Source organism: Triplophysa dalaica, chromosome 20 (genome assembly GCF_015846415.1).
Source record: "Triplophysa dalaica isolate WHDGS20190420 chromosome 20, ASM1584641v1, whole genome shotgun sequence".
NCBI classification, from domain to species: domain Eukaryota; kingdom Metazoa; phylum Chordata; class Actinopteri; order Cypriniformes; family Nemacheilidae; genus Triplophysa; species Triplophysa dalaica.
Window position 1 is genome coordinate 8,266,135 of NC_079561.1, and position 22,026 is coordinate 8,288,160.

Below are 22,026 nucleotides of genomic sequence, written 5' to 3' on the forward strand. Positions count from 1 at the left end.
GTAAACTCTTACGTTAGTGGGACACGGAGCCTAAAATCCACAGCCACAACACAAGCCGAGGACACGCGAGAATCTCATTGCCTTCAATCCTATTTCATACAATGTGAGGATCATGTCCGAAAGAAGGTAAGACGATCCGCTGTTCAGATCTATTTAAAGGCTTGGCTAACTTTAAAACTGTAACTTTTTAAAAACAGTTTTGGACGGGGTGTCACGTTGTTGGATGTTTAGGATTAAGTGACGTACACAATTGTATATTAATTGAGATGGTGGTCATGCAAAAAATAGTTAAAAAGTTTGAAAATGTTCTGCACGCGCTCTTATGTCAGTCAGGAAATTGGGATCGAAACGTGTGTCCTACGGATGTTAAAGTTTAATATCTTTAAACTTTAATTTAAAGTTTAATAAACTTTAATATCTTAACAATGCATTGTTTTACATATATGGTCGCATAAATTGACTTCACAACTATCAAAGTAAATTATAACTTGTAGACTATGCATTGAGACATAAGCTATACCTCATATATCTGGTGGGTTCAATCTTTTACACTTATAGCAAGTCTTTGTGATCTATATTAGAGATGTAAACTAATGTTGGATTGATCACTGAGGCAGGTCTGATCTCAGCATATTGATGAACAGATGCGAAGCGACTGATCTGGTGTCATCTTTAATGAAGTTAATGGATTTTTGACATGTTTTATTTATGATGCTGCTAAGCCATATTCATTTCCATTATCGGAAGACCTCGGGACAAACCCCGACAAACCTATTCAAATATTCACTATAACATATGGACTGAAGCAGTATTAGATAGAGACTGAATGTTTGATAATGTCTCTCACACAAACTCGTGTTGTGTTCGCGTGCGCATTCCTCGGAGGACAATTTATAGTCTCTGATCTTAAAGGTACGATTCACCCATAACTTAATGTTTAATTTTTTCATTGGCTTACCCCATGTTGAATTTTCCTTTGTGGAACACTACAAGTGTCATAATAAAAACTTGTTGAAAAGCTGCAATCTGTCACTTTTATGGTTAGAAATAAACAACTGTCAGCTAAAAACAGGGGTTTTAAACTTTTGTAGTACCCCCTTCAAATTCTCAAAATGAAATATTTGCGAGAATTAATAAGCACTATTACATGTTTAACTTTAAAAACAATGTATTAGTAAAAACCTTTAACATTTCTTTGAGTTTTAACTTTATTTCAAAATATTGTTAACAACTCGTATACAGTATAGTAATTCAAAAACCCACTGAAAATCTGTGAATCCCCGTTTAGGAAACCCTGACTTATAACAATGTATAAATGTAACTGTCTTGTGCGAATTCACAGGATTTGGGATTTTGACAATCTTTAAGCGATAGTTCACCCAAAAATAAAATTCAGTCATCATTTACTCACCATCTTGTCATTTCAAACCTGTATGGCTTTCTTTCTATCGCAGAACACAAAGGAAGATATTTTGAAGAATGTTGTTAACTGGACCCCGTGCACTTGGATTGGTTTTGTCATACAATGGACGTGAATGGGGGTCCAGGGCTGTTCTTCAGAATATCATCTTTTGTGTTCTGCCGAAGAAAGAATGTCATAAAGATTCGAAATGACAAGTGGGTGAATAAATGATGACCGAATTTTTATTTTTGGGAAAACTATCACACCATGTAAAGTAACTTGGAGTTTGGTGTGTCAGACAGAGCTGGCAATATAGATGCAAACTTTACCGATTGCAGCTTCAAGCTTAAAATAAAATTCCATAGGACTAGACAATGTGCTATATTGTACTAAATGACGGCTGTGCGTGAGGAACAGTCAAAAGTCAAATATTCCTTGTGCGTTCACATATGTTTATATATGGCGTGTCGCGATAGGCAATGCAAGATTACGTAAACTATTCAAAATAAAGGTGCCACAAAGGGTTCTTGGCAGCGATGCCTAGAAGAACCATCTTTGGTTCTCTTAAGAAACTTTATCAATAGAAATCATACTTTCCTATTTTGTACAATGAATAACCATTTGTGCGACCAAAAGGTTTTGTGTATGTTTAAACATCCTTATAGACACATACAGCCTGAGAACCCTTCAAACCCTTAACACAAGTGTTGAAGAACCATTGTCGCAGTTTTCACTTTTGGATTAACTATTTTCAACTATTCCTTAAACTTGAATTGTTTGCAAATGATAAACCACACCACTTTAAGTTCAGCATTGGTTGGTTGCTACGTTGGATGTGATACCGCTTTCAAAGGTTACATACCAGTCTGACACATCTTTAGCTTTTGGCTGTTTACATTGCCACCAGATGGATGGTTCCCATCACTAAGAAACATATGTTGAGCAACAGTTAACAGTCTCCGCCTATCAGCTCAGTGTTGCTATAGCAGCGTTTAACTAACTTTGTAGTTGCTTATAAAACGGCAGAACTGTTATTGGTCTGTGGCGAAGCCTTAATTACTAGTTTCACTTTTGGACCTTCTCAGATGAAATTACAAATCGGTTTGGCTCTGGTTGAAAACAACTGAGGAACCCAACACAAATGTGTTGTAGTCTATGATGAAAACATCAAGTCTGGTTTCAGCTTCTTTCCAGAAGGCTTTTTATTTTCCAGGTTTTATTAACTGATATGTGCATTTTGTGTTTATTTACTAGGCAATTATTTGGGCTTATGTTGCATGTGTTCGCCTTTTAAAACTTAAAATGGAATCGCAGAAATATTGCGCATATGAAATGGCCATTTATGCCGTGGGCTGAGAGATCTGATGCAAAACAAGTTTGTGGGAGTGTGTTAAATCCAGTTGTGTTTTAGCTGTATTAGTGTTGCGTTCGTGATTGAGATGATATATCATGGTTTTCTTCTATTTGCTTTTTTGCGTTAATCTTTTTCTAGTACTATCTTCAACAGCACAAACCGGCCTCTCCCCGCGGTGTCTTCCTGTTAGGAAACACAGAGCTCTCTTCCCAATGCGTGTGTCCTGCTTTAAAAAGGCTTTACACTGTTCGTGTGTTTTCCAAAGAACCGGTGCGTGCGCCTATTTTTTGGCACACTGGTCTGCTGTTTACTGCAGTGATATCCACAAGTTTCCTTCGCCCTATGACGCTTTGCGCGAAAGACGGGAGAAACTTCCGGACCAATGTAAACAAACGCATTTCTGCCTTATTTCAAGTCATTCGTTTATAGCAGAATGTGAACTTACACACTGACAGCGCTTATAAACTACATCAGCATACTGTCACTACTTTACAGAGGAAAGATGAAGATTTTAATACTTGACGGCGGATATTTAGTAACTTTATTGATTCAGTTGCTGTGACAGTAAACCAATGAACAATAAGAAAATTATGGAGAGGTTTCAATATCTTTACATGATGTCGATTGTGTGCTATTTAAAGACGTGGTTAAAGAACTGCAAAGGGTTACACGGGACGCATGCACATTTCGTAAAGCAGCTATATCGTTAGCTGGTCATTTATTTGATAAACATACTAAAGATCACGTGCAAAAAGCTGCCTTTTTACACTTTTAAACATTCTATACATTTTGTTTATAAGACGATAAGTGGAATAAATACCTACTGTACACCAAGCATATCCGACAAAAAATTTAGTCTATGTGATGTGATATACTCCAACATATTTTTGACATCACATCTGTAAAATATCGTTAAAATCCTTGTAAATCCAGTTTACTGTCTCACATTTTGATTGAAGACCATAAAGTTTGTTGATGATTACATGAATCTATTTGACCTATTGACTTATGAGAAGGCAATACAAGACGACGCTGGTTTGCTGAACGCAGGGATCTTGATGGGGTGTAGGAGTGCAGGAGGGTGTGAAAGTAAGCCGGGGCAGATCCAGTGATGGTCCTGTAGGCAAGCGTTAGTGACTTGAATCTGATACGGGCTTGGACCGGTAGCCAGTGGAGAGAGATGAAAAGGGGTGTCAAATGAGCCCTTTTGGGCTGTTTGAAGACGAGGCGTGCTGCTGCTTGCTGCTGCATTCACACATGTCTGGTTTACTATCTCCGTGGGGACATCTCCACAGGCGTAATGTTTTTTATACTGTACAAACTATATATCTTATCCCCTACACCTAACCCTACCCCTAAACCTAAAGATCATACATTTTTTTTTCCATTTTTAGATTAAAAAAAACTTTTTTAGCTCAATTTTGGTCCCCACGGTGACACGAGTCCCCATGTGTTGGTGTGCATTAAGGTTTAGGTCCCCGACGGGATATAAAAAAATGTCCACACACACATGCCCCAGAGGCTTAGTACCTCTTGACTCTGTATTCAAAAGCTACATTTATTGAGATTGGCAGAAATTGAATGTGTACAAACTTTCTTGACTAACACCCTTTACTGATCCCTCGCTCTCACACAGACAACCTGTTCCCCTCAAAACACCCACATTTGTCCTCTGAGCCACCCCGTACACTCAGCCAGCCCATCTGCAAACACAGCGGAGTTCCTCATTTATCTGATGGAATGGTCATAACCCGCGAGGGCTGTGGTCCAGGCGATCCTGAGCCGTGCGTGTTTTGTATATTTAGTTGTGTGTTTAAAGCTCTGCGCTGAGGATTGAAGATGCAGATTAAGAAACGCGTGTGATTTAAATCAGCGTAACCTTTCACCTTGCAAAGCTTTGCCTGTTTAAATATTATTTAAGGGTTTAGTCCTGCTGCGATCCAGCAAGTTTCACAAGTATGAGTCCTGAACACATCTAAAACGACTAAGAAAGGGGAATTGATGACACTTGATGGCGTTGTGATTGGCAGGAGAAGGGAGGGGGCGGTGTGGAGAAATGTTTATCTTTGACATATTTACTTAGCAAACAGTATAACCCAATATCTTACTGATGGCCAATCAGTGACCGTTGCTGACCAGGTGTGCGATGAATGGTATGCTGATGTCATAGAGGAAGTCATGGGAACGTGCCCTTGTGTAAATGAATTAGGTCACACTTCTGCTCCCGGAGCACAGATGTCTTCATTCTAAGGTTTATTCAATTTGTACTTGGCTTGTGTTATGGACCAAATTGATAGACCGTCATGATGTGTTAATTAAAACCTGTAAACGAGTCTTTCTTCTCTGGAGCATAAAAGAAGATATTTTGAAAAATGTCTCAGTCTTTGTGTGTTCATACAATGGAAGTCAAAGGGGGTCAATGTTGTTTGATTTGATTACCGACATTCTTCAAAATATCGTTTTTTGGGTGAACTGGACCTTAAGGTCTGTAATATTCAAAAACAATGAACGTGTATGAGCCTATTCTTACTCTGTTTTAAAATAGAAGTGGGTAGGAAACGTCACGACTGGATGAAAATGAATGAAGGCGGGGATGAAGAAACCCAACGACCCTTGCGTTACCCATTAACCTCGGGGCTAAAATCGGAATCTATCCTCCTGATCTTGTTAATTAACAGTAAATGGGAACCATGCTGGTTTCAATGACAAACACCACCATTGTCCATGGTCTGGCAGTGTGGCTAGCGCAGATGCTAGCTCTGGAATGCTAATTCCTTTAATTGCGTATCAGGCTGCATTAGCGATAGCGACTAGCTAAATGCATGATTTGGTGATTTATCTCTCGTAAATTGACTGGAAATAAAACCTAACTACTGAAATTGCATGTAGTTAGTGTATTTGTGGCGAAAAGAATTGAGTGCTACCAGTAAATTTAGGTTTTTGTGTTTATTGGCGTCCAGTTTCTAGTAACCACGCTGGGCTGCTTGTAAACGTTGTTGTTTTAAACTTTTACGGTAAAGTTTACAGTTGTTTTACTAATGGTGTTAACTCAGCTGCCGTTGTAAGTTAAGAAAGGAAAGCCGTGTGTCGGTTTGACACCGTCCTATCAATTTCTGTGTGCGTGAGGAGAGCGTGTGATGTGGAGCTCTCTGGTGAAACTCTACCCAACAACACAACAGATGAAGCGGCCCCTCGTCGGGGGGCCGTGTTGATCGGATCCGTCTCAACATTTCAGATTCTATTGCTGGACGGTCTTCATCATATCTGGTGTTGAAGTCAGCATCATCTTCCCTGAAGTGCACGTTTGTTTGTGAGTGTTTGTCTGTCTAAGTTTATACGAAGAGGTGCTGTTTGTTTGAACTGGTTTGAATTATGAAGTTCTGCATGAGGTGGAAAAAGACATACAAAGGAAAGTCAGCCGAGAGAGACGTGGGTGACATGCAAGAAAGCTTTATTATTGCCAGACAGACAAACGTATTGAAATGGCACAGTCATTTACATAATGCAAACAGAGAAGTTTAGATTAATCGCAGATGCAGAGACACAAACATTTAACTTGCTCTCTAAAAGAGGACGTAGGTTATGTTATGTGTTCTGTACTATACCTATATTATATTATATACTATACTATATTGCCCTGGTAAAAATTGAGAGACTCCAAAACATATTTTTCAATAACTAAAATATTTTCTGAATTTATTATTTATAGGTATGTTAGGTAAAATGATCATTTTTGTTTCGTTTTGTGAACTACTGACAACATTTCTCATAAATATTGAAGAATATTAAATATTTAAAATGCAAAACAGTAATCATGAAAGTTAGAAATAGCACAAGTTTTATTCATACAGTTTATGCACACACACGCTTTTACTTATCTGACATTATTTCTTCCATTGGTCATCTATCCCTCTTTTCCTTCCAACACTTTCCAGACATCCGTATGTAATTCCCATCTCTGTTACAAGAATCATACGCGAGACAAAGAGCGTGTCTAAAGCAGCATGTTCTTACGGTCGGCCTGCGAGATCGCTTAGCAGAACCCGCTCTTGTGTTTTTCTGGATTGACCCTCACTTAGTAGGTCCCCCTGTGCCCGCTCACTGGAAATTGGGGTGATCCCTTTGAGTATTTTTCCCCTGTAGATTAGACCGAGTGTGCGTGGACATGTATCTGTTTTAGAAAGTGTGCTATAAATATTGTGTAAGGGGAGGAAGAACCGCATGGGTTTTAATCTAGTTTATTGGTCTAGACCGTAGGCAAGTCGACCCAACTTTTCTTATCCCCAGAGTCATTATGAGGTATTTTAAATCTCAGATCAGATTAAGGCCGGTATTAAATGAGGCGTTTGATTGCGTGTCGTAGACGGACAAACCAACAAACTGTGTCTCTTGAACTCTCTCATAAAATACAACTGCCCTTAAAAATAAAGGTGCTTAAACGTTTTTTCACTGCGATGCCATAGAACAGTGTTTCCCGAATGGGGTACGTGAGAGAAACTGAAATTTAGGAATAAACAATGAAAATCAATAAGTCAATAAATTATGATAGTAGTATTGTTAGATGAAATTAGGACTACACAAATATGCATAAAAAATGTATTCATAAATTTAAGGCGCATTCCAATTATTTTTTGGGCCCGGACCCGGTCTGACTCTCATTTCACTGTATTTTAATGCAGAATGTTGCGGTCAGGTCAAGGGGTACTTGGCTTGAAAAAATCATAAAAAGGGGTACTTAAGCATAAAAAGTTTGAGAACCACTGCCATAGAAGAACCATTTTTGGTTTCACAGAGAACCGTTCAGTAAAAGGTTCTTTAAAGAACCATCGCTTTTTTTGAGAATCTGATCTTCAGATGTTAAAGGTTCTTTATGGAACCAAAAGGTTCTTCTATGGCATCGAAGAACATTTTGAAGCACTTTTATTTTTAAGAGGATATCACTCAAATAACCGTTCCTATAACAAATGTATAAAATGTATTGAACTGTTGCTTAGTGTTACATTACATTTGCTTAGTGTTACTGTTGCATTTGTTACATGCATCATGAAAAATCAGTGGGTTAAAAATGTCTTTTAAAGTGAAACTATACGGTTTTGAGAGAAAACCAACAATATTTTGATCTTATTTAGCAATTTGAAATGAACACGCAAATCCAAACGCTAAATTTAAACATCTCGATATGTTTCTTACGTCATATTTTATTGGTTCTTGCATGTCTTACCTGATTTAATACGTTTATAACTTGAACCATGCAAGAACCAACGAGATTTGAAGTTATCAATATGCTGCTATAGACTGTTTCATCTGACACACGCACTTGAACTAGTTAACTTCAGGTCTGTATTTGTGTTTTGGTCTGGCTAGTGTCTAATAATATAACAATTTATATTTGATTTAATTTATGTTCATTTTAATTTACATTTATTATTATTTCATTTTATAATAACTGTATTAAAAAAACGATTTTGTTATGTAAATTTGATTAAATAAACAATCTGTTGAATGGGTCCTGTGGGCAGTTAAAGAAACTGTATGGGACATTGACATCTAGCGGTTGAGCTTGGTATCGCAGTCTTAATATTGGAGAGACAAGTTTAGCCAAGTCACGTTTCTTCTCGGTTTCTCTTGCTTATTATCAGAAATAATCTAGAAGCACTCTATTGTTTGCAAATGTGTACCGAAAGTTTAGGGCATTTCACAAACGCACGCATGCGCAGTAATTTGTTTATGTTGTTGCTTTAAACCGTCTATATTTAAATATATTTGACAAACATGACCACAACGCACAAGTCATGATGAAGCTTGACAGCCTCTGCTCAACATGTACTCTTTATATTACAGGAAAGGAAGCTTGGTTAGTTGTCAAAACATCTTTTTTTAGGTTTTTGGCAAAGGAATGATGACAGAATTTTATTTTTAGCTGAAGTGTTCCTTTATATCACAGCACACGAGATGTTCTCTGTGAACCTGCTGGTTTGATAATTATTAGTTATTTTGCTATAGCTATGCACAGATGGGAGTTAAAGCAACAGTGCGGTAATCCATCGTAACTCAGCCCAGCTAAAATCTGTCCTCGGTCCTCACATGATTAAATCAAGGCCTGAATGAACTATGTGACCTGTTGCATTTTTCGTTTGCGTTCTCTTTGATAGATTCAGGCCGAAGAATGATGAGTGTGAGAGAAATGGCTAGACTCAAAACGTCCGAAGGCATGGCCATGCTTCTGCGGCCAGGAATGACTCAATGTTTTGGCAAGACAAAGAATTGCCCCTAACCTACCTCTCTTTCTCTCATTCTTTAGGATGTATCTCTATGATGACTCTCTCACTCTATATATGGCTACTTTGACTGAATAAATGAAAAAATCACTTTCATTTGCCATAGAAATACCTAAACATTTCTAAACCAGGAGCGATTTTCAAATTTACTTCAAAATGGTTGACCTCTTAGTGAATTTATCTTGAAGAACGTTTATTCATTCTCCATTACAAATGTTTTTTTTTGTTTTTATGTTCTCTCTTTGTGTTCTCGTTCAATGTATTTCATCCTTTATTGTTTGTTTCGTGCTTTGTTAGTGTACCTGATTGTGTGGTCTCATATACAATCATGAGTTTGAAGACAGATGGGCTCATTTAGAGGAAGCACATTTGCATTCAGATTTGCTGTACAGTGCTCTGGACTTTTCATCCTCTCTTTCTGCTTTATAAACCCCCCCTGTGGAAAATGGAATGAGAGATTCAGGTGCTATTCTCTATTTTTCCATCTCTCGCATCCATCCCATCCTGTCAGAGCGTTTTTGTTCCCATGATGAGGAGAACAGTGACGGTTTTAAATTCACAAGGGGTTTAAATTTCAAATGTCTACTTGCATGAAACTCTTATACATGCTGTTAAGCTGTCAGTGTCTCTTTTAAATTTAGTCGCTTCATATTTATCTATTTTCTGTCTCTGTCTTTATGATATGATAATTCCACCAGGTCAGGTTATTATTAGATACTAAATATTATAGAAAATAAATGATCATAATACATAAAAAATCTGCCTCACCCTGTTGAAAAAAACAGCATATGCTGGGTAAGGTATGTTTTGATGCTGGTTTGTGCTTGTTTAAGCTGGTGAGGAACCAGCACATGACCAGCTAATACAGCACATAACCAGCTAAGGACCAGCACATGACCAGTTTAAACCAGCACATGATCAGGTTAAACCAGCACATGATCAGCTAATACAGCACATAACCAGCTGTGGACCAGCACATGACCAGTTTAATCCAGCACATGATCAGGTTAAACCAGCACATGATCAGCTAATACAGCACATAACCAGCTAAGGACCAGCACATGACCAGTTTAAACCAGCACATGATCAGGTTAAACCAGCACATGTCCAGTTAATACAGCACATAACCAGCTGAGGACCAGCACATGACCAGTTTAAACCAGCACATGATCAGGTTAAACCAGCACATGACCAGCTAATACAGCACATAACCAGCTAAGGACCAGCACATGACCAGTTTAAACCAGCAAAAACAAGCAAACCAGCATCAAAACATACCTAACACAGCATATGATGTTTTTTTTAACAGGGCACCTAACCGAGTTTAGGGATTTACCTGTTTAAAACCCAGTTTAATCTAAAAGTAATTTTTACTTTTACTCAATTACTTTTTTAACACCACTACTTTTACTTGTATTTGAGTACAATTTCAGCAATGTAACAGTACTTTTACTGAAGTACACATTTCCATACTCTTAAGCCACTGATTGAAATAACAAAGATGGGAAAGAATGCTTCCTGTGTTAACGCCCCTACGTCAACCTTGATCAGACTTTATTACAAAATGTATTTCTTTGGACTTCGTGTTCAAAGACTAAACTTAAATTAGTACTTTTGTGTTAGGAAAGTCATGCTTTCTCTTACACAGACACATAAGCTTACACATGCTGCTGTACACATTGACCGGGATGCATACACATTGAATGGCAACAGCAGGTGTGGTTTTGATCGAGCAGGGCTCAAAGAACACACAAGATTGTATTTCATCAACTGTATAAGCAGTGAGAGATATGAATATGGAGCGAGAGAGAGAGAGAGAGAGAGAGAGAGAGAGAGGAAGTTTCCTGAGGTAGGTTTTCCCTCGTGAGGTCCCCAGCAAACAGAATAGAAATGACAGATGTAAAAGAAATAGAGTTCACACCTGGTCCTCTTCATCACACAGGCGGTAATTAACCTTCACTGGTGACCTCATAGAGCGGATGAACTTGATCATGTACATTGAGATTGTTCAACAACCCAGAGAATCCATCAAAGCAACATCCACTCCAAAAGACAAAAGAAAATAAAGATTTTGCTGCGAAGATTAAAATGAGCAGTCTCACGATTACAATGCGCAATCTCATGATGTCATTTCCTTTTCATTTGCATGTCCCTCACCACTTAAATCTAAATGTAAATACAGCCCATGTGTTGCATTCAGTCATATGTAAACCACCGTCGACTCATGCAGTTCAAGATGTTGTATGGTAAACAGACGATGGCGCTTTCATGTTGTTAGATTATGCTTGAGCGTCACAAATGTTGTTGTCCGTCATCTCTAGGAAACACAGGCGTTGGCAGCAGACTGTTGAGCAGCCAGAGACAGTCAAATGCTGATATATTTAGACCCGCCGAAGGTCTCGGAGAGAGTATCTTGTGAATTGAGTATCGTGTGAATCTGTGGGTGTATGAAGAGATCGGAAAACTGAAAGTTTTTGGCGCGATATGTAGACATAGAGGAACTGACCTGACCAGTATCAGTTTGCTCCTGCCATTTGCTGTGCTTTTGTAATGTGCAATTGTTGAGCTTTAACTTATATACTTAAGTAGGAAGTTGATATATTTTGCTTAGATACACAAGAAAATTATAAATAGAAATTATTGGACAGAGGCGGAATCGAATCATGACACGTCGGAGGCTCAAGGTGTCCTGACTAGACATAGTTCAGATTTTATAATTCAGTTTTGAGGAATTCAAATGCAATAAACAAAGATAATCACAGCAGTTAATGTAATTTTTAACTAAAAATGGAAGTTGAGTCGACAGCCTCGTGGGTAGTGCTCCAACATGACACAACTGAATTTGATCTCCGGCTCGAAGGTCCTTTGCTGATCCCGTCTTTCTGTCTTGTACTTTCCAGTCCTGTCAGATTCATTAAAAGTCCAAAACTATAAAAATGACCAACCTTCTTTGTTGTCATTAAAAAGCCTTATGTAATAGATCAAAGTTTATGTAAACCATATCGACAGAAATACAGGAATATCATTTGACATATCCACAATATCATAACTTGCGTTTAATGAAACATGTCTTCACAAACAAGTCTTTTACATTTGGAACAATGTGAGCATGAGTAAATGATTTTTGTGTGAAGTGACCCTTTATGTGTTTTACAGACGTTTACAGTATGTTTGTATAAACATTATTGAGCGTAGCATTCCTTCTTTGTAAATTAATAACAGTGAAGCATGTCAAATATGCCCAGATGAGTTTACTAATAGCTGGAATGAATAACCACCCACACAGCCAGAGACTTTGGGTCTTTGTATAAGCTGTTCAAAGTAAAGAGTGTGCATCAAATTTTCATGGCATTTGTGATCTGAGTGTTTACCGGGCATGAAGTAAAAGTCCATAAAGAGGATTTTCTGTTGCATGTGTGTTTCTCTGTAAGCTGGTGGACAGCAACAGTGTGGTATCGCTCAACACTCAGAGCTGACTTTTCATCTCTTACCACCCATTTGGCTTTAAAGAGGCAAGTTGCTGCTTGTAAATGACTCCACCCTTAACAGAAAAGCCGAGCTCACACACGGTGACAGTCCAAATGGCTGAAGGTGTTTGAATGGCTGCCTGTGGTGTGGAGACATTTATTGACTCTTACTGTGGTGCGAATGAGCCAGGCCAGTGCGGGAGTCAGGCAGGAAAAGCCAATCACAAAAGGCCAGTGTTTGGTCAGGACCAATCAGAGTTGTTTAAATAATGACTGACAGGCTGTTCATAACAAGCTGCTTGTTTTGTGTCGGTGTGTGACATATGTGTGTCCGCAGCTTTTGGTGAGTGAGGGATTATAAGTAAAAAGAGTATTTTTTTTAAGAAAATGTGGGTAGTGCTGCTGACCTTATTGATGGTTGTCTAAATAATGTCACGTACAATATGCAAGACAATAATGGAGTAAGATTAACAATTTAGCTATATTTAAATATATGTAAGAAATGAAAATTATAGATTTGATTGTTGTCTTACGCACCTCAGTAGGGGTGTAACAATGTATCAGTATCATGTTTTATTTTTCAGTGACTGAATTATTTTGTTTATATTAGTTTACATCATTTTTTAAAAATTAAACTGTGAATGTTGTCGATTCTTTAACAGAGTAACAAAAGTTACTAAAACTGTTTAATGTTTTGGGGGGAAAATATGTCATTTGAGTGTTTTATATATATATATATATATCTTCTTTTTTACAAATTCACGATGTAATCGTAAACGCAGTATCGTATTGAATCGTGAGGTGAGCATATTATTACATCCCTGCACATCAAAGTACACATGCATTAACATTCGTGTCATAGTCTCTATGCTATTCATATTGACCCCAAACTTTTGACTCTACATAACTTTTTGAATTATTAAATCATTCAGTTATTGCCAACCATTGCGATATATCAACGTTATCTCAGGGTAATTCAGGACTTTTTAATGATGTGATTCATTCGTATAAATGTGAAGAAAAAAAAACTTAAAAAAGCCCCCTAACCCCTCCCCTAAACCTTACGACACTGGTGCAAAATCAAATCGTACTAAATTGTAGGAATAAGAATAATTCATGCGAGTTGTGTTGAATTTACTCATATTGGGTTTTATACCTTTTGAATATTTGGATCATTTCAAGATATTGTGCAATTTAAAGTTTAAAGGATTGCTTGTGGTTTTTTGTGCACTGTTAAGTGGTGCTAGGGTATTAAGCGTAAATAAATTATTAAGTATAAAAATGAAAAATATTCTTGCCAAGAAATGTATTCTTTGTGGTCTCTAGGTGATAGCTTGCCTAAATCAATAGTGCCCAGCTGCCCACCTCAAATGTTTATGATATTCTGGTCCCTGCCAATATTTAACTATATATGATTTAACAATGGTCCAGAAGCACTGCCGGTTTCGTTTTTTATTGAATTTTGTTTTGTCTTACAATGATTAAATCTTAAATATATTTGTTTGACATTTTGATACAAATGTTGTATTTTGTTAACACGTTTGTGCAGTGTTAAAAACCCTAAAAGTAAGTTCTTCTGGACCAACGAAGTGTTATAGGTTTGTTTAGCTGGTTTCATTTTGACCCTCTAAATCCAATGTGCAAAAGTCACATTTTGAGGAATCATTTATGCTCTTGTACTGTGCAGAACGTTTTAAATGTTGAATTGTAATATTTACGAGTTTGTTTAACGTGTTACTTGTGAACAACCGTAATATTTGTTATGCTAGCCCTAGAAAACCACTAAAACCTTAAAGTCTCCAAAACCTGTCTCATCATGCCATTGAAATTGATTTGCATCTTTAATTTTGATCGAGTCAGTAAGGTGTGTGCATTCGCTTCAGGTCTTGACTTCACATTCTATTATAACACAACACACACTAACAGTGGTCTAAAATCCTCTGGATTTTGGAATGTCACACAGGTGTCCTTGGAGGTGTGTGGATAAAACCTGCACTTCACACAGACATACAGCAGTGTGCATTCCTCAAGACCACACACTACGCTCCCCACAAACGGCCTTCACTTCCCTGCGGCTATCTGACATTCCACAGCCCATGCGCTGTGTGCCGATCTTAACCAAAGTTCGTTTAACCGCACTATTGCGATGTTATGTCAACAAATGCCAACCTCACCTTTGTTTCCATAATTACGTCTATAAAAGGAAACTACATTTTTTTATTGCATATATCCGACCGAAATAGTTTATCACTTTTATAGCTTATAAGTGCATGAATGCTGTTTACACAAAGATATACGGATGAGGACCATGAGAGTCGGTGCTTGATTTACAAAGTGTGTTAATATAGCATGCACAGATAAAGCGGGGTGTTTCGATTCCTTTTGCTTTGAAGACACACAACATGCCAAACAGAAATGTAAGCTCTCCTGATATCATCTTTCCACTAAAGGCACACAGCGCACTTTTGTCGTCATGAACGCATGATATATCAAAGCACTGCTTAAATAACACTGAGTGAAGCAATATCGAAGAATATTTAGTGAAATCTGTGTGGAAGCGACAAAGTTTTCATCGTTTGAACGACACAAGAACAACATTCTGTGAAAATTATAGCTCATCTACTGACCTTGTACACTTACTTTGTGTGTGGGGTTTGAAGAAAGTAGATTTGGTTTTCCTGTGCTGTCAAAAAGGTGTCAGGGGATGTCATTTATACTAGTGAGGAGGACACAGAACGTAATTCAAAACACAAGCAGATGGTCAAGTGTAAAACACAAGTGTCACACATGTGTGAGAAGGGTGCAAAGCCTGACAAGTACAGCAAAACCTCCTTTTGAGGGCATTCTCATTTCTAAAAAATATACTAAAGAAAGTTTTTTCGTTTAAAAAATGCTAATCGTCTTCTGTATTTTGGGATTTATGGGTTGTAGTATTTGTAACTAGCTCTATAAAACCAACAAAAATGCATAGATGGTTTCATCACATGCAGAAGTTAACATCCGGTCTGTGTTTAGTTATAATATTACAAAATATTTATGTATTTCATTTATATTCATTCCTTTTAATAATTTATTGTATGTTAATTGTATTTAATTAAATTAAAATTACTCTATAGTTATAGAGTCTTAGCAGAGGTCTATCATAAGGTAAGTTTGGACCACATCACATTTGTTTATGTTGTTGCTGCTGAAACCGTATATTTAATGTCGCCATTCAGTAACATAAATGAAGTGTGTGTGCATGTGTGGACCAACTTAACTATTTTTTGGGGACACATTTTGTGTGTGTGTGTTTGTGGTGCTGTAGCTTCTGTTTATTTACATATTGAGTTGCACGGGTGGACCTGTTTTAATGGATATCACCGGATATCCCACACCCACTGCTTTACCTACAGAGCAGAGGAACCTACACAACGCTGTGACCTCGCGTTGAGAAAAGGCAATTTTCTCAATATTTTGATTTTTTTGCACTCTCAGATCCCAGAGTTTTAAACGGTTGTATCTCAGCCAGATATTGTCATATTCTAACAATGCATACATCAATAGAAAGCTTATTAATTCAGCTTTCATATTATGTAAATATTTTAGTTTAAAATATGACCCCTACGACTGGTTTTGTTGTCCAGGTTCACATATGGCACAAATTGAGCTTTTTAAAAACCTCTAGCTTTAATTTCCGATTGGCTGTCTTTACATAATTTATGTGACTAAAGGTCAACTTTTTTCTCATTTCGCATTGTTCACTCTGGCGGTCACCTTAGATATTGGTTTAATTATTTTTCTTTTTAAGTGGCCTTGCTTTTGGTCAGTAACGTTGGTTGACCAGATCTATGCGGATAGTTTAGAGTTTCATAATGCAATCCTTTTTTTAGCCGTGTTTGTTACACCGTGGGCATCCTATTTCATATAAATGACTCGCCTCCCAAGTGCCTCTGGAGATTCCAGCTAACTGACATTCACAAAAGAATGCAGAAACGTGCAAATAAATAAATAGTGTTATCAACTGTCTGTTGTTTTCCACTCCTCATTTCTATGAAAGTATCCAGTGTTTGAGTGAACATGAAAGCAAACCCAATTGTGGTGAGCTTTGGCCTGATCGCCACAATCAAGATGAAGAACTTATTTACAGCCTGACAGATACAGTAAATACTGGAACAAAAACCGGAATTAAAGTCAGGGTGTGTCAAACTGCACCATTTCTATGACCTTGTTTGATAGTCATGTTTCTAATAGGCCACCGGACCCCAAACAAACATTTCAATCATTCCTAAACTATATCATTTCTTTATTTTATATATATATCTTATAATGTGCATGAGAAGAGTTATACTGTAAAAGTGATAATGGCTGCAGTGATGTACTTGGATGTATACTTGTGAATGTAATAACATCTCACATACAAACAAAAAGATAGAAAGCAAACTACACACATGAGCTGGAGCCATAGCGTGCAGCGTGCAGCGTGCAGCCGCAACCACAGTGTAAACAAAACAGATGCTAAACTCATTTGATCTCAAACACAGGAGCCCGTCTTAGTGTGTCTCTCTACAGAGAAGTGCACTAGAGGATTAGAACAAGCCCTTTATATTCCTCAAACAGAGCTGGCTGTAATCTAACAGATTCTCCTCGAGTGCACAGAAGTCCAACAGATGACAAGTTGCCCTGGGAAGAGTCACAGCTGTGAAACTATAGGAGGGAGATTTGCATGTTTATTGGTGTGTGTGTGTGTGTGTGTGCATTTGGTGTCACTAAACACTGTTAAGGGTGGGATGTCTGTTCCCCAGTCCTCCCATGCGGGGGTATGTTAGACAGGAATTTTCCTTATTGATACTCTGGTATCGACCCAATTATATACCGGTCCAAAAAGTACCAGTTCTCGGTACCCGTCCATAATCCCTACCACTCTTAAAGTGTAAATTAAGAATGACGTCGCGTTAAGAAGGTTTCGGGAAACCCAGCCTTGTTCCTCTAAAATCTTTGTCTTGTGTACAAAAATATGGAGGAAAATTAAAAGTGCACCCAGAAATAACAATTCTTTCATCGTTTACTCATTATTTCTTATGTGTTTCACAGGAGAAAGAGTCATAAACAGGTTTGATGAGTGTGAATATATTATTATTTTTGGTATTTTGGGGGGTTGCACTATCCCTTTATGAAAACACAGATTGTTTTTATATTAGATTGGAAATAAAACATTTCTCTGTTGTCCAGCCACAAACATTCATGTAACACCAACTTCTTTTGATGTCGGCATGCCTGGATGTGATCATAAAACAGGTCACGTACACTGATTGTATGACCACTGAATCTCCTTTTAAAGCTATGCAGAAAAAGTTTCCTCAACAAATGAAATGTTAAATATTTGCACACTGATGTGTTTTCATCTCATGGAAGAAGGGAAAGTCGATTTTCAAGTTGTTTTGAGGTCAGTTTTTCCAAAAAACAAGCATATTTTCCTCTGAAGCACACAGAGATACAGCGCACACGGTTACAAAAGCAGCATTTGAGAGTTTATATTGAGTGTTTTCAGCCTAAGATAAATAACATCTTTATCTAGTCGGTGTGGGTGCTGGTCTACTTCTAAAACAATACAGCTCTGTTTTATCTTGTAGCTTAGTTCTGTTGGTAAGAGATGTTCAGCACTCTCCACAATCACAGTGAATTTTGTTGTTTACTTGTAAACGTGATAAAGTACAGGTGGACTTAGACCCACCCTGGTGCCGCTTGCATAAACAGACTAGTTTAAGATGTTATACATCTAATTTTTCTCTTCAAGACTGGTCATAACTTATTTAAATCAGTTACATAAGGTAGATTGTGCTCATTTAAATATGAAAAGTAATACTGATTAATCCTAACTAATTCCTAGTTTGTCAGAATAGCTGTTAAGACGCAGTTTTTATTATGCGGCTAAGTTTATGCAACTGGGCCCTGGTGTTGTCCAGTAATACACAAACAATGCACAGATTGTACAGCCTTTTTTGGGGGGTTATGCAAACAAATTCCTAGATCTGGCCCTGCTTATAAAGACTGATAAAGAGATTTCAGTATTTATTAACATGAATGATAGGGCAACATCTGGTCAAGGCAAACCTCATTTCCATGTCGTCATGCATTTTCATCAACAATGTCAATGTAGGTTTTTGTCCTGCGATGGCTGACTGCAACATGCTGCGAAACACCACACTGTTCTCTACGCGGTGTGTGTGTGTGTGTGTGTGTGCGTGCGTGTGACCAGGCAATTACATGATGCTCTGTGGTTCAGAAATGGTCTCAGATGGTTGCTAATGTACTTATGTACGGCAGTCGCCAAAATCATGTCCGGAGGGACAATTTTATTGCTTTTAATGTTCCCTTTGGTTATGTCTTCTATATTATTATTAAAATATGATGGCAATTCCTGGCAAATGTCAACCTTACCATGAAAATATTAGTTTTGATCAATGGTTTTTACTATTCTGATATCACATATCAACATTTGGTGGTTCCAATACCCAGTTTTAAAGCATTTTTAAAAATGCATGAGTTCAGAAGTCAGTCAGGTAAATGCCAATTTTTGGATTGTCATATCCATATCGGTACATATTTATCATAAATGGACACACACAAATGTAATTATCATAAATATATTATTTATATTACAATAAGTCATATTTTTGTTCTATGAAGAGACATCCCCTCTCCATTATATATTATTGCTTCTGGTTTGGACATTTTAATTCACAGAAATCCCACAAAGTATCTTGTCTCCAAAAAGTCTTTTGGTCACATTCTAATCAATGTTTATTAAAACAGAAATACTTATTTAACTGAAAACTTGTGTATAGAGTGACATTTTCAGGTGTTTAGACTAATAAGCAGATGGATCAATATATTGGTAGCAAAACCAATACATTCTTTGAGATTCTTTGAGAGTTTTGATGTCACCTCCATAATGCAAAATGTAAAATCCATAATGCTGGACTTGCTCATGAGGAGTCTTATACAAAATGGTGAAAATACTTCAAGGCATTTAATACATCTTATCAGGGAATATGGGTTTTATTTGAATATACAAAAATGCACAAAAAAGCTCACAGGAAATAAAACATAGAGTACATTGAGTACAGTTTATCAGTTATTAATATTCTTTCTTCATTTAGATTAAAATAGCCATTTCTTTAGTTCTCTCAATAAACTTTGCATGTGTTTTGAGTTATCTTTGCCATTTTTTATTTCTTATCAAAGCTGAAATTCAGTTTTCACTCCAGTCCAAACTATGCAACATACAACATATTTCAAACATGTTTAATAATGTAGTTCTCTTTTTACCAAAGTTGTACATCACTTTTTCATATGCAACACATGCAGAGCTGGTTGAGTACACAGTCATAACAATGAACTTGTTTTTATAGGACATATGAGTCAATTTTTATCATTTAAGCATCTGGGGCCTTTAGGAATATACATTTCACACAGGAGGAGAACTAATGGCTTGGTCTATGGTTTGGATTTATTAATCCAATGATGTCAATGTAGCCAGTCTTTCTAAAAACTCTATGGTATTTATAAAAATAACAAATTAGCTTCACCTCAGTAGTCAAGAAAACAAATAATAAAAAGTATTTTACTAATAGAAAAGGTTATACAAATATAATATGGCACAATATAATGCTGTGTTCACACCGAACCCGAATCATTACGATCCTCGCTCTTTATTACTCCCAAGAATAAGTCGTTTTTTTTGCGGGGATGGTGAGTGTCTTCACACGTCCGGAAGTGTCAACAGTGGGTGTCAATGAGCTCTTCATGTGAATTTCTTAACTTTGTAAAGATTCACGTCATTCGCATCATCCGGGGTGAGTTTGCGTCTATTCGCTTTGCAGTGGCTTTGTATGCAATTTACTCGCTTAAATCGCTTAATTTGTGTTTGGAGTGAACACAGCATTACTGTTACACTAAATGTTCTCTGTTTTACCTTTCAGTAGAATTGGTTTACAGTAGAACATTTCCAGAAAAAATCTGATGACATAAGTTTGTTGTTTTTGCGCAACATGTAACAAAGAGTGTGCATACTTCAACAACGCAAAAGCAAACAAAACAGGTTTATTCCTTTTGTATTTTAGTTCTGATAGGAAGCGTGATCACAAACAAGAGATGATTCATTTATTTACAGTTGCTTTACAATTTACTTCTCTTTTCTCCTGACACGTGCCTTTATGCACAAAAGGATGCTATTTATGTCTTCTGGTCATGTGAGTGTGGGGTCAGGGGCGTGTGTGGTTAGGTTTACAGGGCCCTCATACACAGCAGATGGCCGTCACTCTGCATGCTGGGATAGGGTAGGGGCACTAGCTGTCCTGGAAAGACCCTCACGGTGGAGGTAGATATTGCACGCACACATAAACGTATCTCCGTTTTCTTGAGTCGGAATAGAAGGCTCTCTGTGTAACACGCAGGCTGATTCTTTTAGGACAAGCGTATTTTGAGTGTGGATTAGGAGAACATTCGGCTCATGGTGTCAGCACAAGGTAAAGTTTGTGTGGATTCTTACATGTCGAGGCTGATTATTGATGATTTTTTTTAAGAAAATCATTCAGATTTGCATTAGGGTTTGCTCATATGGATTTAATACTTATGTTTTATTTGAAACAGCATGCTCCATTTGTTTGGCCGTAAATGCTGTAATGGCATCAAAGCAATTGTGTTCATGTCAATTGTTTCATGTGGTAGCATTTAAATGAAAGATTTCCTATAATGTCGCTGGGTGCTGTGTTTGTGTGGGTTGTTGTTATACAGTTATGTGTGTTTACTGTGATGTGTCACAGACACCAGAATACACTGTGACTGTGTCAGTGAACTTCTGTAAGTCTCCAATGCAAGAGCAAAAGGTTTAAAAATCAGAGAAAAGATAAAAACGATCAAAGACTGCAACAGGTGTCAAGTAAGTACAGGTTTACCCTTTTGGTGAGAGTTAAACAGGTGTTTTAGCATGCTATTTTGTAGATATTTTCTGAGACTGACACAGTTTTATTATTTTATTATTCTGTTCTGTCATTTTGAATAGGCAAATTCTATTTCCTTTGTTTTTTGCATGCAGATGGCTATAACAGAGCAGGACCCTTAGAGGGATAGTTCTATGATAGATCATGTCCAAACCTGAATTACTTTCATTCTTTTGCAGAACGCGGAAGAAGCTATTTTGAAGAATGTTAGTAAGCCCCTATTGACTTCCACTGACAAAGCCACATTTCTCAAAATATCTTCTTTTGTTTTCAACAGAACAAAGAGTCATATACAGGTTTTAAAGGTGGATAAATGATGACAGGATTTTTATTTATTTGGCTGAATTCTCAATCATTTCAATCCTCGGGTTCTTTGAGGCAAGAGGCCAGTTTTTCCTTTCCTACCCATGATTCCAAGCTCTCATCCACGGGCCACGTGCCCAGTTCTCCTAATGTACAGCTTTGGCTCTTAGGAACTCGTCCGACTTTATTCTCAGGGAAGTGGTTTTACTACACCTTCCAAAAACAGATTGTGGGAACA

At 37.4% G+C, this 22,026-nt stretch overlaps 1 protein-coding gene across 2 annotated transcripts in view; it reads left to right on the forward strand.

Annotated features, from left to right (window-relative positions):
• arhgap46b (Rho GTPase activating protein 46b) overlaps nt 1-22,026 on the forward strand; it is a 60,470-nt gene continuing 38,444 nt past the window's right edge. The window contains exon 1 of one of the 2 annotated variants that reach the window (XM_056733406.1): nt 1-126. In XM_056733406.1, the coding sequence (XP_056589384.1) occupies nt 113-126 (14 nt within the window). In that variant the 5' untranslated portion in view covers nt 1-112. Of the gene's footprint in view, nt 127-20,902; nt 21,012-22,026 lie in introns of those variants that run through there. The other variant, XM_056733407.1, reaches the window with a different exon arrangement.